The 14790-nt window shown below is 42.9% G+C and overlaps 1 protein-coding gene across 1 annotated transcript in view; it reads right to left on the reverse strand.

Moving 5' to 3' along the window:
* Positions 1–327: 327 nt before the first annotated feature.
* LOC129099536 (transmembrane prolyl 4-hydroxylase-like) overlaps positions 328–14790 on the reverse strand; it is a 26758-nt gene continuing 12295 nt past the window's right edge. The window contains exons 2-10 of the mRNA XM_054608791.1: positions 12727–13113; positions 11548–11629; positions 6027–6223; positions 5826–5916; positions 4332–4494; positions 4051–4236; positions 3324–3414; positions 2482–2605; positions 328–1393 (exon numbers count right to left, since the gene is read on the reverse strand). Of these exons, the coding sequence (XP_054464766.1) occupies positions 1179–1393; positions 2482–2605; positions 3324–3414; positions 4051–4236; positions 4332–4494; positions 5826–5916; positions 6027–6223; positions 11548–11629; positions 12727–13113 (1536 nt within the window). The 3' untranslated portion in view covers positions 328–1178. The remainder of the gene's footprint in view (positions 1394–2481; positions 2606–3323; positions 3415–4050; positions 4237–4331; positions 4495–5825; positions 5917–6026; positions 6224–11547; positions 11630–12726; positions 13114–14790) is intronic.

Raw genomic sequence — 14790 nt, forward strand, 5'->3', positions numbered from 1 at the left:
GTTGTCTAATCTGGTGATGGCAATGTTTGTGGTTACAGAGCGTCTCTGCAGGCGACATCAAAAAGTGGGGATGTTTTCAAGTGCTCACATTTAATTAGCAGCAGGACATTAGAGAACATGAGCCGCTAATACGTCACATACACTTCCAGATGGAGTGAGCCCATAGGAACCGGTGCTAACAGGATGAGGGTGCAGCACTTATCAAATGAACTAGCTCACATTGTGCAGTGCTGTATCTGACGTTGGGCGACATCTAGTGGACATTGTCTATAAAACATGTTTACAAGATTGATCACACAGCGACTCAAGTAAAACATTGCTTTATATGTTTCATAACACAGAAAAGAATACATTAAAATACAGTGAAATACTCAGTGCAACATCAAGCTATAATAAATATCAAGTCTTTTAACTTAAATAAATAACATTCAAATAAATAAATACTCTCAGATAATTAAATATGTGACGTGTGAGGAAAAAAACAAGACAACATTTGGAATATCATAGACCTTAGTTTGAGTTAAACCTGAAGGACTGGCCTCCCACAGCCAGTGTGACAAGAGATCTTCTCGTCCGTTTGCATTCAATGTGACAAAAAGTTGTTAAATAACATTTCATGATAAAAGCTGATAAACTCTGGAAGCTGAAGAACAGAACAGACATGAATTACCTCTCAAAAGATTTCCCTCAGGAACACATTCACAGATAAATATATTTTGATATGGCTTGTAACAAAAGGCTTTAATTCTATAACAATAAATAAGTAAAAACCATTAAACCTAAATCAAAGGGAGATACATTTTTAGGATATTATTCAGATTATTTAAGCTGCTATTTAATGGATGGCAGTATATTTTATAAAGTTTAATTCACATTTATTTGTCATTTATAAACCGAAACTATGTATTCTGCCTTCCACAGTTCTATATCTGAACCTATACAAACTTTCATAATTAGATTTACTTGTATTCAGTAAACGTGAACATTAAAGCAGCTCGAGTGACATAATATGAAGCGAGACACGTTTACTGAAAGGAGAAGATATCTGGGATTCTCTTTTGTGCAATTTTTCATTTCGATTTCAGACATAAAAAAGATTCGTCGTCAGGCCTCACCAGCTTCATCAAGTTTTTTAAAAAAAATGGTGGTGTTTCTGTCTGGTCGGTGAGAAGGCCCGGCTATAGGTCCTGGTGGAGGTCGCTGTGTGAGAGCGGTTGGTAGTGCTCCTCCGTGCCCGACTTAGCTCGATGCCTTTGAGCAACTAGTCTCTGGTAGCGGAGCTGCTGCTGGTGATCCGGGTCCACGTTGACCCAGCTGTTGGCCGTCCACTTCACTCCACGCCGGACCGGGCAGTCGCCGTGCAGCGAATACTCGTCTAGCTCACCCATCCAACCTGAGGGGAGGGGGGATAACACTGGATGAGAAACTACGGACAAACTTTATGCACTTTGCTTCCTTAACATGTCTTCTTTCAAAAATGTTTTTCACTACTTTGTCTGTAGATTTCTCCTAAATTCACCAGAAGTTTCCATTAGATAATGCCTCATTTACATATTTAAACAGAACATATTAGAAAATATGTAATACAAAAAATAATCATCTTAATGTCAGTAATCAACTGGTGAAGTTTCATGTTGATATCTATTAGTTATTTTTTTACCCTATTCACCTGTAGTGTCTTCAACATGTATGTAATTTAACTAAACATATCTTTAAAGGACGTTTTCTCTAAATGAGTTTTTTCTCAGACTCTGATCCAGAAATCTCCACTTCAGTAGCTCTTACATACACCAAACTTTACAGCTTCATTCCTCTCTATATTCTGAAGGTTTCTACAGAGGGGTTTGTTCAGATATCATTCATAGCCTGATTTATACAACACTTTAGTACTAAAAAAATGAGATACAAAGAGATATCCATAATCCCCTCTTTAAAAACCTTTGACTCTAATACGTCAACAAAATGAAACTAGAATTTTGAACCTGGCTTATCATATGTTCACATTTCTTTTATGGAAAATTATGCAAATAAGCACATATTTGATAAGTTAATGCCTCCTTTGCATATTTAAACATAACATTTCGGAAAACCTGTAATAAAAATAAGTAATTGTCTTAATTTAAGTAATTAACTGGGGAAGTTTCATGGTGATATCTATTCAATTTCAAGGACAACAAAAGGACTTTCTAAACTACAGGAATTCAGTAGGAAAGAATTTGATTGTTGAAATCAAATCAGATAATCCTCTGAGACAAGACGTTATGCTAGCAGACTGAATGACAAGTAACAGAACGGAGAGAGAAAATTAAAGAAAGAAAGGCCAGATAAAAGTAAAAACACTCATCTGCCCATCGGCTGATCAGCTGACACAGATCCTCTTTTCCCACGAGTAACTTTCTCACTAGGGTTTTATATAATTGATGTTCGTGACACATTTTTGGGGGATTAAACAGAGACGAGAACCGTCATCAGCCTCCTCACCTCTTCCATCAGAGAGGTGGTTGTACCAGAGCAGAGCTGTCCCAGCAGCAGGTTGTATTCTGATGTTCCCTCTGCTGCACGTCTCCTGGGTGTCCGTCAGATCAACTCCATCCTGTAACAGCGCCTAGGACACACAACACTGTGAACAGGGTCTGATCATTCACTATTGTTCACTCAGGTGTCTGGTACACCGTAGCTTTCGTGAATTCTGCTACATTTTTGTCTTTATTTGTTGTTTTTTCGTGTTTATCACTAATGGCATTGGACAGGACTCAGGAGAGCTGAGATGGAAGCTAAGCTAACCCAGCTAGGACCTGAGGCTACTCCACTACCCAGCATGCTCCTGGCTGTCTTAAAGCAGCAGGAGGTCTTTGACTGATGAGTCCACATCGTTCATCCAGGATCAAGCTGCTCTTGACGGGCGGACAGCAGGACTCCGGTGGGACCAGAGGAGCTGGACTCTGTGTTTACATCATGATGCTCAAACACAGTCAGAGTTGTTGGAAAATGTTTTTTTCCTCATGTTTATTTCTTTTATGTGAAGAGAATTGTTTTTGTTGCTGCCGTTTACATTCCTTATGATGCAAATTCAAAAAATACACTCCAGGAATGTACTACTGTTTTTGTTTGTCATGCGTTTGTTGTGTAACAAATGGTCTCCACTGAACTGCGTTGTGCGTCACCGTGTTGCATAATGACAATAAATGATTCATGATTCATGAGGATTCCTTGTCCTCGTTCAGCACCTTCTGTGTGTCGTCAGCCGCATTCAGGCCATGAACAGTTCTCATCATTTCACAGAGGTACAAACAAAGACCTGGGACTCGTGGAATCACACTCACCTGCTCCTCATAGGTGCGGTTGTCTGCCACGGGAAAGGTGGACTCACCCCCTTCCTCTACGGAGCTGAGGTAGAGCAGCACGGTGAGATACCTGGGATAAAAAATAAAAGAAAGGATTCCACAAATATATAAACGTGAAACACAAAATATGTCATTTGATTTATGTACCAGTAACTAGATATTGAAGAGCAATGACAACAGAGTCCTAAAACCAGGAAATGAGTCAGTACGTCTGCACGTCCTGTTCTCTCGTCTTGAAGAGATGCTTTGAGTTTAAAAGTCTGACTAAATTCCCAGAAATAATTTCAACTTTGTTATTGTCATCTGTTGTGGTTATTTGCATAAAAACGCACAATTCAAACAATTAGAAAATAAATAATTGATTTATATCTTCAAAAAAATATATATGTTTATATTATTATAAGCTGCTTAGAGCCTAATCAGATCATAATTCCCTCTCTAATATATATTTTTTTGTTGCTGTGAAACATCTTCAAACAACTGTAGTTGTAACACATTTTACAAGGTTACATTTGAACACATCATGATAACTATAATTTACCTTTGCACAAACTCTTTTTTTACGTTTCCTTCTAAGTGATCGAACGCATCATTGTAACCTCCTAAACGTTAGCTGTGGTGACTCTGAGCAGCATTATAGGATGAATTACAATATAAGAAGTGAAAACAATTTGAGGAAACGGGTGAGTAACACAATCATACACACCTGCAGGAGACCTCTGTGAGCGCTGACGTGTTCCCCGCCAGTCGTGAGTGTGCACAGGTGCTCTCTGAATGAGAGGCGCTGCTGTCGTGGTGGGCGTCGCCAAAGTCTCCGTGCTCGTAGCGAATCACCTGCAGCGGCTCACTCAGCTCGACCAATGACGAGGGCAGACGAGTCAGACTGATGAGTCTGAGCAAAAACAAAATACAAGTTTAGAATAAATGCATTAGTGTGTTGATTGTGAATGCATGTTAAAGTGTGTGTGTGTGTGTGTGTTAAGTTACCTGGTCCTGAGGGTCTGCAGCACATGGTGGGATCCTGGTCCTTGGTGGAGCCACGTGTGTTTGTTTCTCTGTTTGAACTGACTCCGTAGTTTCCCGCTCCGCTGTTGTCCAGGACGCTGGGACTGATCGTAAACATGTCTGAAGTCCTCCAAGGTCAGCATCCCTACAACACACACACACAATCATTTAGTAGACTATTTTTGTTGCTTCCGGTTAAAATATAACCTCATATCTCCAGACATGAATGGAGCTCTGTGAAACCATTAAACCAGACTTTCAGTTACGCAATATCACGATCCCACTTCAGTTTTTATTAGGGTTGAAGTCCTGAAGGGGTGGAACATTAATGACTTCATGTTGGTATGTTTTTATTATCATTTTTTACCCTAAGGGGCAAAACCAAGTGAACAAACCCTGCCGTTCCTCGCACCATAAGTCCCATTTAATTACAATTTGAGAGCCTGAACCACCAGTTTAATTTCAGTGGGCGTGGCACAACACAAAGCAGACTACAAATCAGAAATAGTTTGTCCAATTATTACAAAAACCTGCAGGATATGTTTCATGTTACAATGCTGTAGAAAATGTATGAAAATCACTCAATAGGGGGAGCTACTGGTTCATGGGTCCAGCTCAAATGTGTCCATAAATCAATAAATCAATGACAGTTTGTCCAAACATGCTGCTTGTTTTGAATAAAGCTGTCCGGCGGGACAATGGAAGTGTATTTTCTAACAGGCTGCAAATATTGTGATGATGAAAACAGTGTCTTTAGACAGAATGCTGAGTTTAGTGAAGTCTGAAACCTGCGCCTTCCATTTTGCCAAACTGAGCTTTTCCCCTTTTTGAGACCCAAAAATGTAGCCTTGAATGGCCGCTTGCAGCTTTTTTTTTTTTTTTTTTTTTTTTAAACCGGCCTCCCTTCTCTTCATTCCTCCATCTCTTCCCCTCTTTGTGCCGTTACTCTCAGCTGAATGAATGTCTGTCCCCCGTCAGTTACCCCGGGAGACCGCGCCCCAGACGCAACAATAGCTCTCGGGATCCGGACGGGGAGGAGGATCCGGACGGGGGGGGAATTAAGAAAAAGGGGTTGGAGAATAATCAGATTTTAATGAGATAGCATGAGGGCACATCCGGACTGGGATGAGCACAACGCCTGGCACAAAGGCATCGGATCGCGGGGTCACTCCTCTTCCGGCTTTGCCACCAACAAAGACGAGTTACTTACTCTCAGCAGCAAGAAACAAACACTGAATTAAAGTCCTATAAAGTTTTAAAAAATCACGTTTATTTGTCCTGTTAAATATCAGTGTCTCAAAGAGCTCGATCATAATTTAAAAAAAAATCCTTTAAATTGATAAAGCGACATTACAAATCACAGTTTAAAAAGACAAATGCATTCCATTTCAAGTCACATTCAGCTTCTCTTTGTGTCTCACAAATTCATTCATTAAAATGTCATTTACCTCCACACAAGGTGGGGGGGGCACTGACCTGTCGGATGGGCATCCAGACCAGAGAGTATCTGCCTCAAGTTGTCCGGGTTCAACCAAGTTCCATCCCGAGAGCGCGAGTGACTCGCGATCTGGACGAGAGACCAGAATGATTTTTGTTTTTGTTTATTATTTCCACAAACACGTTCTGACATTTCATCTAATTTCTCTTTAAAAAAAAAAAATAAACAATCTATTTCACCTCCTGTTTCTGCAGCAGCCCGTCCTGGTTCAGGTCCAGCAGACTGAAGACCTCCTCTGTGCTGATGGAGAGCAGAGGCTGGTTGGACTCCTCTTGTCCCCGGCCGGGCGCCGTCCTCTGGCTCTCCATCAGGCCCTTGAGCTGAGCCAGCTGCACCACCACGCGGCACTCCTCCTCCGACAGGAAGTCGGGGATCTCTAGACGGGAACAGGGGACGGACAAACGGAGACGGATGTTAGGACACTGCAGTGGTTAGATGCTTCTGAAACCTTTCAGAAGATCCTCATTTGAAATGGAGATGCATTTAATTCACAATCTTGAGTTTCTTTCAAAGGAGAGACTGGAAAAAAAACTCAATTTATTTTGGTTGATGATTTTTTGAAGGCACAAATTAACGGCAACACCATGTGGCCAAATACACAATTATAGAAATGAAAGAGCTGTATTATCATAACACCGGCAGGCCCTTCTGTCTACCCGAGATTAGCGTGAGGATCAAGGATGTACCATCCATCAAAGAGAGTGCATTGGAGATTACGCAACGCTCGTCCAAAACCATACAAAGTGAGGCTCTCTGGGTTTATTCCAGTTTGACTGGTGAAGATTACACACCATGATTAGGCAGCAAACACACAGAGACATTTTCTTTTCAATTGCAGATTCACATCATCTCTAAATTTCCTACTAATAATCTCTGCACACACGGGAAACTTTAGTGCACACCTGAGAGCGTGAGTGAGTGATTTAAGTGGATTAGAAGATCTCGGTCGACGGTGCAGGCTTGATCTGTCAGACTAAATGGATTACTTCAGATTAGCCTAACAAAGCCTTCCAGTGTGAAGGGCCAACTTTCACATAGTTTGATCAGTGTATGCTAATAGTAGCGTGATTAGCATGTGTATGCACTAAAAAGCAAGACAAATCCCACCCATGGACATCTTATCAAAAAGGGGAAAAACGTGGATTCATAACAAGCTAAATCTTTTTCAGCGCCTCATATTTAATCTGCTTCATTTGTCTACATGCTGTAATAACCCAGACTGCAGGAACAAAGATTCATATTTCACGTTACAGTTAATGTCTACAAACAATGCAGAATCCGAAGGTATCGGAAGCGTTCTGGTTTCCGTTTGTAGTCCGAGAAGCATTGACCAATCTCATTGGAGCGGGCTTTGGTTGAATGTAGGTGAACGGATGTGTGTGGAGAACAAAAGAGAGCTATCTGGTCTGACGATGGTTTAGCCTTTTATCTGTTTAAAAGGAGCTTGTGATCTTGCTAACTGTGAAACAATCCGGTCTTAGAGGTCGTCTCTCAACTCCAGCTCCAGTCTCACATCTCAAGTTGCTAATCTGACTGTAAATAACGAGCTAGCGGCAGAGAGAAGGGAAGTCCTGGCCCGGATGTCTGCTGTCTGCACCTGAACTCCAGAAATATAAATATATATGACCCTCAGAGGCTCATCATGGTCAGACCTGCTGGGTTTAAATAATGCATTACAGTTAACCACTTCACTTTGGGGAAACGGCTCGACGCTAATGAACTCTACCTGCGTTGCATGTTTCAGCAGGTGTTTAAGTACAGGAACTCATTACTGTACACAGACAGTGTATATAATGGGTCCGAGCTATTCCCCTCCGTCACTCCCCAGTGAGTCATTTGTAGCATATAGCCCATCCCAGGGGATCGGGTTTAATGAGCGACGGTGGAAACAGTGCGGGCTTCTGGGAGTCTGTAGTTTGTTAATATCAATTAGCACAAAGCAGGACTCATTCACACATATTTATTAGTGGTAAAAAAAAGTATTCTATTAGATAAATATATTCAGATCCATGTGTGAGGGTATAAACAAATGGTTCGTGTTCATTTACTCTCCTAATAAAAGACTTCCGGCAGGCTGGCTGCCCGTTACAGTGGAGACCTTGTTTGTCACCCGTGTCTCTTTACACTGCACCCACTTGGTTAAATCCCTATTGTCCAGTCAAGCCTCATTAATCTGGATAACTGATATGAATGAAGGGGGGAGAATGAGCCTCCCCCCAGGAAAGGAAGTGACCTGCTTGTCTGGACAGGAATCAGGTCACGGCCACACAGCAGGGCGACACGGGTTCCGTTTGCGCAAGAGCCACAACTAATGATTAGATTCAGTATCTGCTGATTCATTGTTTTATTTATTCGATTCATCATCTGATCCATAAATATAAAAAATAAAAAATAAAACAATAAATCACACCATAGTGGAAAATTCCCAGCTCAATTGTCCCAGAGGGGATGACAAAATGTTCAGTTTAGTAGAATGTAGGACAAGGACAAGGCCTCACATTGGAGAGGATGCAGTCAGTGAATTTGGGGCTTTTCCCCCCCCGTATTAAAACAATGAAATAGTTTCTGATTAACTTTCTGTCGATAAACTAATCGTTGCGGATCGGGGTCTCACATCTGGGAGAGTTTCTGCAGGTTTATCATCTTCTCTTGGAAGGTTATAGCTCTGCAGCACAGCTCAAATTGTCTCCTTGCCATTATGGAATCTTCTGTCTCTCGTTCTTCCAAGAAAGTGAGGTGAATAAAAAAATAAATGCCAAAGCAATGAGGTCAGAGAGGGTCAGGGTAGATTCCTATGAGGGCCACATCTCACATCATGTGTGCCCCACCTCTTTTTTTCTCTACACCTCCCCTTCCTATGCAAAGCACTGCCCCACTATAAAGGCACCTATCCAGCCAGCCTCTCCTGCACTGTCCCACGGGGGGCTTCACTCACTCGACTTCAGGATTGCTCCTCCTTTTCCAACCTCCATCACAGGATGACTGCAGCGCTCTGCCCTCCTTTCATCAGACAGTCCTCCCAGTCGGCCTCCCTACTGGTTCTCCTTCTGCTTGCCGGGCCGAGCAGCACTGTAGCGCTCGGTCCTGGAGGGCTGGAGGGCCGAGCGAGGGCCGAGGGTGGGGGTAGATCTGGAGGGAAGGACGGCGGCGGGGACCGGACGAGTGTTGTTTCTGGACCAGGAGCTGCAGCGGGAGGGGAAGGCGAGGCGTGGGGGGAACCCGGTGCCGCTGCCGGCTTCAGGTCCATGCTCCCGACGGGTGAGGGCGGACTGTGGGAGCCGCGCAGTTCCTCCCGCTGCGTCCCCATCCCGTCGGGCATGGCCCTGTGCCAAAACATCGGATACGGCACCATGAGGATGCCCAACCTGCTGGGCCACGAGTCTCCGGCCGAGGCGGTCCAACAGAGCGCCAGCTGGCTGCCGCTACTCGCCAGAGAATGCCACCCCGACGCCCGCATCTTCCTCTGCTCTCTCTTTGCACCCATCTGCCTCGACAGGTAAGTTTATACAAAAAAAAAAAAAATAAAAGGATTCTTTCTATTGACGTATATTGTCAACTTTGGAGATCCGGCCCAAACAATAACAATATATATCACGATATTGCAGGTTTTCTGGTGGGTCGATAAATAAATACGACATGGTTTTGTATACTCTTGTGTGAATTAAATACTTCAAATAAAAATGAAATATAATTTTGTCACTGAATAACAAAATATTTAGTGTAGAATAACCAGATTTTCTGAGGCATTTGAGGTGGGACATGCCTGTTTTTTTTTATTAAATCAATTTAGACGTGTAATTGTGTATAACCATATCTTAAGATACAATTTCATCACGAAACAATTCCCTTGAAAGAATTATCGCCGGTCCCTACTGTAAAACATTTTAAGTTTTACTTTTTGTAGGCGCTGTGATGTTCACAGGACACAAGTTTTTGTTTCGATATTATATACGTCTTATAATTTTTTTGAAGCTACAAAGATAAATTACAAAGTTAGGCAGGGTCATCAAGGGTTAAAACCTTTTTGAAAGCTAACCTAACCGGTGCCTTTATCTGAGGAAAGGCCCTGGTTTCACACAGAAACCTTTTCATCAATCACTATGATCTCCTTTTGCTCACGTTAGCACGTCTCAGTTTAGAAAAAACAAATGTGATTGAATCCGGGTCTTTCTGTTCCCCGCCAGTCCCCTATTGATTTAAATCCTTTCATCTATTCTATGCTGACGACGTCCCCCTCTCCATCTCCTCTTCGTCAAGGTTTGTTTCGCCCTGCAGGAGTTTGTGTGAGTCCGTGCGGGACAGCTGTGCACCAATCATGAGTTGTTACGGCTACCCCTGGCCAGAGATTCTGCACTGCGACCAGTATCCCGCAGACCACCTGATGTGCATCTCCTCCGTCACCAACGGCTCCGTCCACACGGGGGGACGTAGAGGTAAGAAGCCGGCCACGTGGACGCTTTCACTTTGGTTGGCTTCGTTCAACAAACCATTCAATCACCAGTTTGACTGTTTCAGTGCCTCAGGCAAGCTGTCGGGATTGTGAGCTGGAGGAGGCCACCTCTTCAAAAGATACCCTGGAGACCTTTTGTCGGAGTGAATTTGGTGAGTTTCAATATTCTTTCTCCTCCATTCTGGACCATTAATAGACACAAACGGCACACAGCTCCTCAAGTAGTAGATGCCACTCATCACGGTTTGTGTTTCTTTCTTCCCAGTGGTTAAACTGCGTCTAACTCGGCTCAAGTTCAGCCCGGTAAGCCTGGCTCAGTTCTCGCTGGCTACCAGACTGGTGGTCCTGAAGCACGGACCCCTGTTGGGTGGGCAGGTCCGCTCCCGCTTGCAGCTGTGGCTGGAGAGGGACGCCACCTGTGTGAGGAACATGACGCGGCGCAACCCACGAGGCGGGGCGTTCCTGGTGACGGGCACGGTGCAGGGGGAGCGCCTGGTGGTCACCCGGGCGTACGCCTGGCAGAGACGGGACAAGAACCTCATGGCAGCCGCACGCAAATGGAAACATCACCGGTGCAGGAGCTAGGCTTGGGTGCTATGTTATAAAAATGTAAAAGAACTGAGGTGCATTTCACAGCTGCGCAGTATGCACAGCATTTAGAATTCAACTAAAAGCATACGACTGTAAATAATGCAAATCATCACACTAACTTCTCTGGTTATGGGAGATGTATGCAAAACAGCTGGGCACAGAGGAGCTCATAGAGTACCAACACTGTGGAGGTCAAAGAAATAAAAAGATCTTTGATAGAAAATGTACATATGTGTGAATTTAAAGTAAATATTGCTTGTCTATATTTGTATACCTTTGAGAAAAAATAAATGTGTGTTCTTAAACCCCATGAAATGAGATTTTATTTATGAAGAGCATATAACAAGACTGTAGTGGTTAGCACTGTCGCCTCACAGCAAGAGGGGCCCGGGCTAGACGGCCTCCTGTGTGGAGTTTGCATGTTCTCCCGTGTCAGCGTGGGTTCTCTCCGGGTTCTCCGGCTTCCTCCCACAGTCCAAAGACATGCAGCTTAGGTTGATTGAAGACTCTAAATTGCCCGTAGGTGTGGATGTGAGCGTGAATGGTTGCCTGTCTATATATGTCAGGTGAACCCTGCCTTCAACCATTGACAGCTGAGATCGGCTCCAGCACCAGGTTACGGAAAATGAATGAATATAACAAGACTGCAGTGCACTTACCAAAGAGCAGAGGTTTCAGGCTGAGCGTCCTCATCTCGTGTGTCCTGTCTGGCATGAGGGACACCTGCTGGACATGTCCCACCTGCACAAGATGCATTGTCAACACATTACATTAGTCATTCAGCAGACGTTTTTATCCAAAGCGACTTACAATAAGTGTATTCAACATAGGTATTCAAGAGAACTACTAGTCACCAGAAGTCATAAGTGCATCTCCTTTCTTAAACAAGCATCTAAAAGCATAAACCAGAGCAAAAGTACAGAAACAAACTAATACGAATACAATAAGTGCAACAGACTAATATGAATACAACAAACTAATATGAATACAATAAGTGCAACAAACTAATACGAATACAATAAATGCAACAAACTAATACGAATACAATAAATGCAACAAACTAATACGAATACAATAAACTAATATGAATACAATAAGTGCTCAGTGGAAGGCTCAGGGTGCACGACATCAGTCTTTACATGCATATGTGAATGTAGATCATGTTAGATCATGTAGATCATGTAGATGTATGTCATGTAGATCATGTGTGAATGTAGATCATGTAGATCATGTATGTCATGGTAGATCATGTATGTCATGTAGATCATGTTAGATCATGTATGTCATGTAGATCATGTAGATCATGTATGTCATGTTAGATCATGTAGATCATGTATGTCATGTTAGATCATGTATGTCATGTTAGATCATGTATGTCATGTTAGATCATGTTAGATCATAGATCATGTATGTCATGTAGATCATGTATGTCATGTATGTCATGTAGATCATGTATGTCATGTAGATCATGTATGTCATGGTAGATCATGTATGTCATGTTAGATCATGTTAGATCATGTATGTCATGTATGTCATGTTAGATCATGTCATGGTAGATCATGGAAGATCATGTATGTCATGTAGATCATGTATGTCATGTTAGATCATGTATGTCATGTTAGATCATGTATGTCATGTATGTCAGGTTTCTCATGTATGTCATGTAGATCATGTATGTCATGTAGATCATGTATGTCATGTAGATCATGTATGTCATGTTAGATCATGTATGTCATGTAGATCATGTTAGATCATGTATGTCATGGTAGATCATGTATGTCATGTAGATCATGTATGTCATGTTAGAACATGTATGTCATGTATGTCATGTTTCTCACCCTGATGCCCTCCACGCGTGGCAGTCTGGAGCCGTGCGCGTGGCTGTAGTCCTCCTCGTGCGGCTCCGTGTCTGCGGGGTCACGCGGGGTCAGCGGGGCCCCGCCGTCACGCACGAGCTCCGCGGGCCCGTTGTTGTAGTGCACGTAGAGCAGCAGGCCGATGACGTTGAGGATGTACACGTGGAAGAACACCATCACCACCACGAAGTAGGCCCGCGAGCACACGCTGCTCCGCTGCACCTGCATCCTGGAGGAGCGGGGGGGCGGGGCCGGCCGGCGGGGGGGCGGCCTCCTCCGGGAAGAGCAGAGGGCCCTCCATGCTGCTCCCTGTGGGAGAGAGAGAGAGAGAGACAGGTGAGACAGGAGACACCTGTCTGCAGGGGAGCGCTGCCGTCAGCCGTCTGCGGCGCCTTTTACGACAGTGTCGCAGCGTTATCTGCTGCTTTACGTTAGCTAAAGCTGGCTCTGTTTTGCAGCATTAGCTCGTTGCTTTACGTTAGCTAAACATCGGGCTGTTTTGCATTATTATCTTCTGCTTTACGTTAGCTAAACCTAGATCTGTTTTGCAGCATTAGCTCTCTGCTTTACGTTAGCAAATCATCGATGTTTTGCAGCATTCATTTTCTGCTTTACGTTAGCTAAACCTAGATCTGTTTTGCAGCATTAGCTCGCTGCTTTACGTTAGCAAAACCTCGGGCTGTTTTGCATTATTATCTTCTGCTTTACGTTAGCAAATCATCGATCTGTTTTGCAGCATTAACTTGCTGCTTTACGTTAGCAACACATCGATCTGTTTTGCAGGATTAACTTGTTGCTTTACGTTAGCTAAAGCTAGATCTGTTTTGCAGCATTAGCTTCTGTTTTACGTTAGCTAAAGCTAGATCTGTTTTGCAGCATTAGCTCGCTGCTTTACGTTAGCTAAAGCTAGGTCGCTAACGGGGTAAACCTCGATCTGTCTCGTTAAAAGTCGACGCTGTCAACTCTTCTGCTTTTTGCTCCGAGTCAATAAATCGTTCTTTCTTTCATATATAAACGCGTCGTCGTTACCTTTAATCCCGTGTTAGCTGTGCTTAGCTACAGGTTAGCTAGCGTCACTGGCCGGTGCGTTGCCCCTGACAACCTGCTTGACGACTTCCGTTTCCGGTCAGCGGATAAATGAATGAATGGAGGAGAAATAAACAATAAACAGACTCCTGTTCTTGCCAGAATCAACACAAAAAGTTCCTTTTAGTACACTGTTAACTGGTCAGTTCAGGACTCTACTCGGAACTAGGATAAGTTCTGCATTAAACATACTTTTGTAGAAGTACAGAGGTATTATACCTAGTAGGCTAGTAGTCAGACAAAAAGTGCAGTTTTTGTAAATTTAGTGTTTTTTTAAAGGGACTCTGGTGTTCGAACACACTACCACTATCATCCACAGGGGGCGCCAGAATCAACACAAATCTGAAGTTCCTTTTAGTACATTACATTACATTACAGTCATTTAGCAGACACTAATTCCTTTAATACCCTTAAATAAAAGTACCAATTCAACAGTACTCTACTCGGAACTAGGAGAAGTTCTGCATTAAACATACTTTTGTAGAAGTACAGAGGTATTATACCTAGTAGTCAGACAAAAAGTGTAAAAAGTGCAGTATTTGTAAATTTAGTGTTTTTTTAAAGGGACTCTGGTGTTCGAACACACTACCACTATCATCCACAGGGGGCGCCAGAATCAACACAAATCTGAAGTTCCTTTTAGTACATTACATTACATTACAGTCATTTAGCAGACACTAATTCCTTTAATACCCTTAAATAAAAGTACCAATTCAACAGTACTCTACTCGGAACTAGGAGAAGTTCTGCATTAAACATACTTTTGTAAAAGTACAGAGGTATTATACCTAGTGGGCTAGTGGTTAGAAAATAAGTGTAAAAAATGCAGTTTTTGTAAAATCAGTGTTTTTTTAAAGGGACTCTGGTGTTGGAAAACACTACCAATTTCATCCACAGGGGGCGCCAGAATCAACACAAATTTGAAGTTCCTTGTAGTATCATTAAATAAAAGTACCAATA

This window comes from Anoplopoma fimbria, chromosome 12, assembly GCF_027596085.1.
Source record: "Anoplopoma fimbria isolate UVic2021 breed Golden Eagle Sablefish chromosome 12, Afim_UVic_2022, whole genome shotgun sequence".
NCBI lineage: Eukaryota > Metazoa > Chordata > Actinopteri > Perciformes > Anoplopomatidae > Anoplopoma > Anoplopoma fimbria.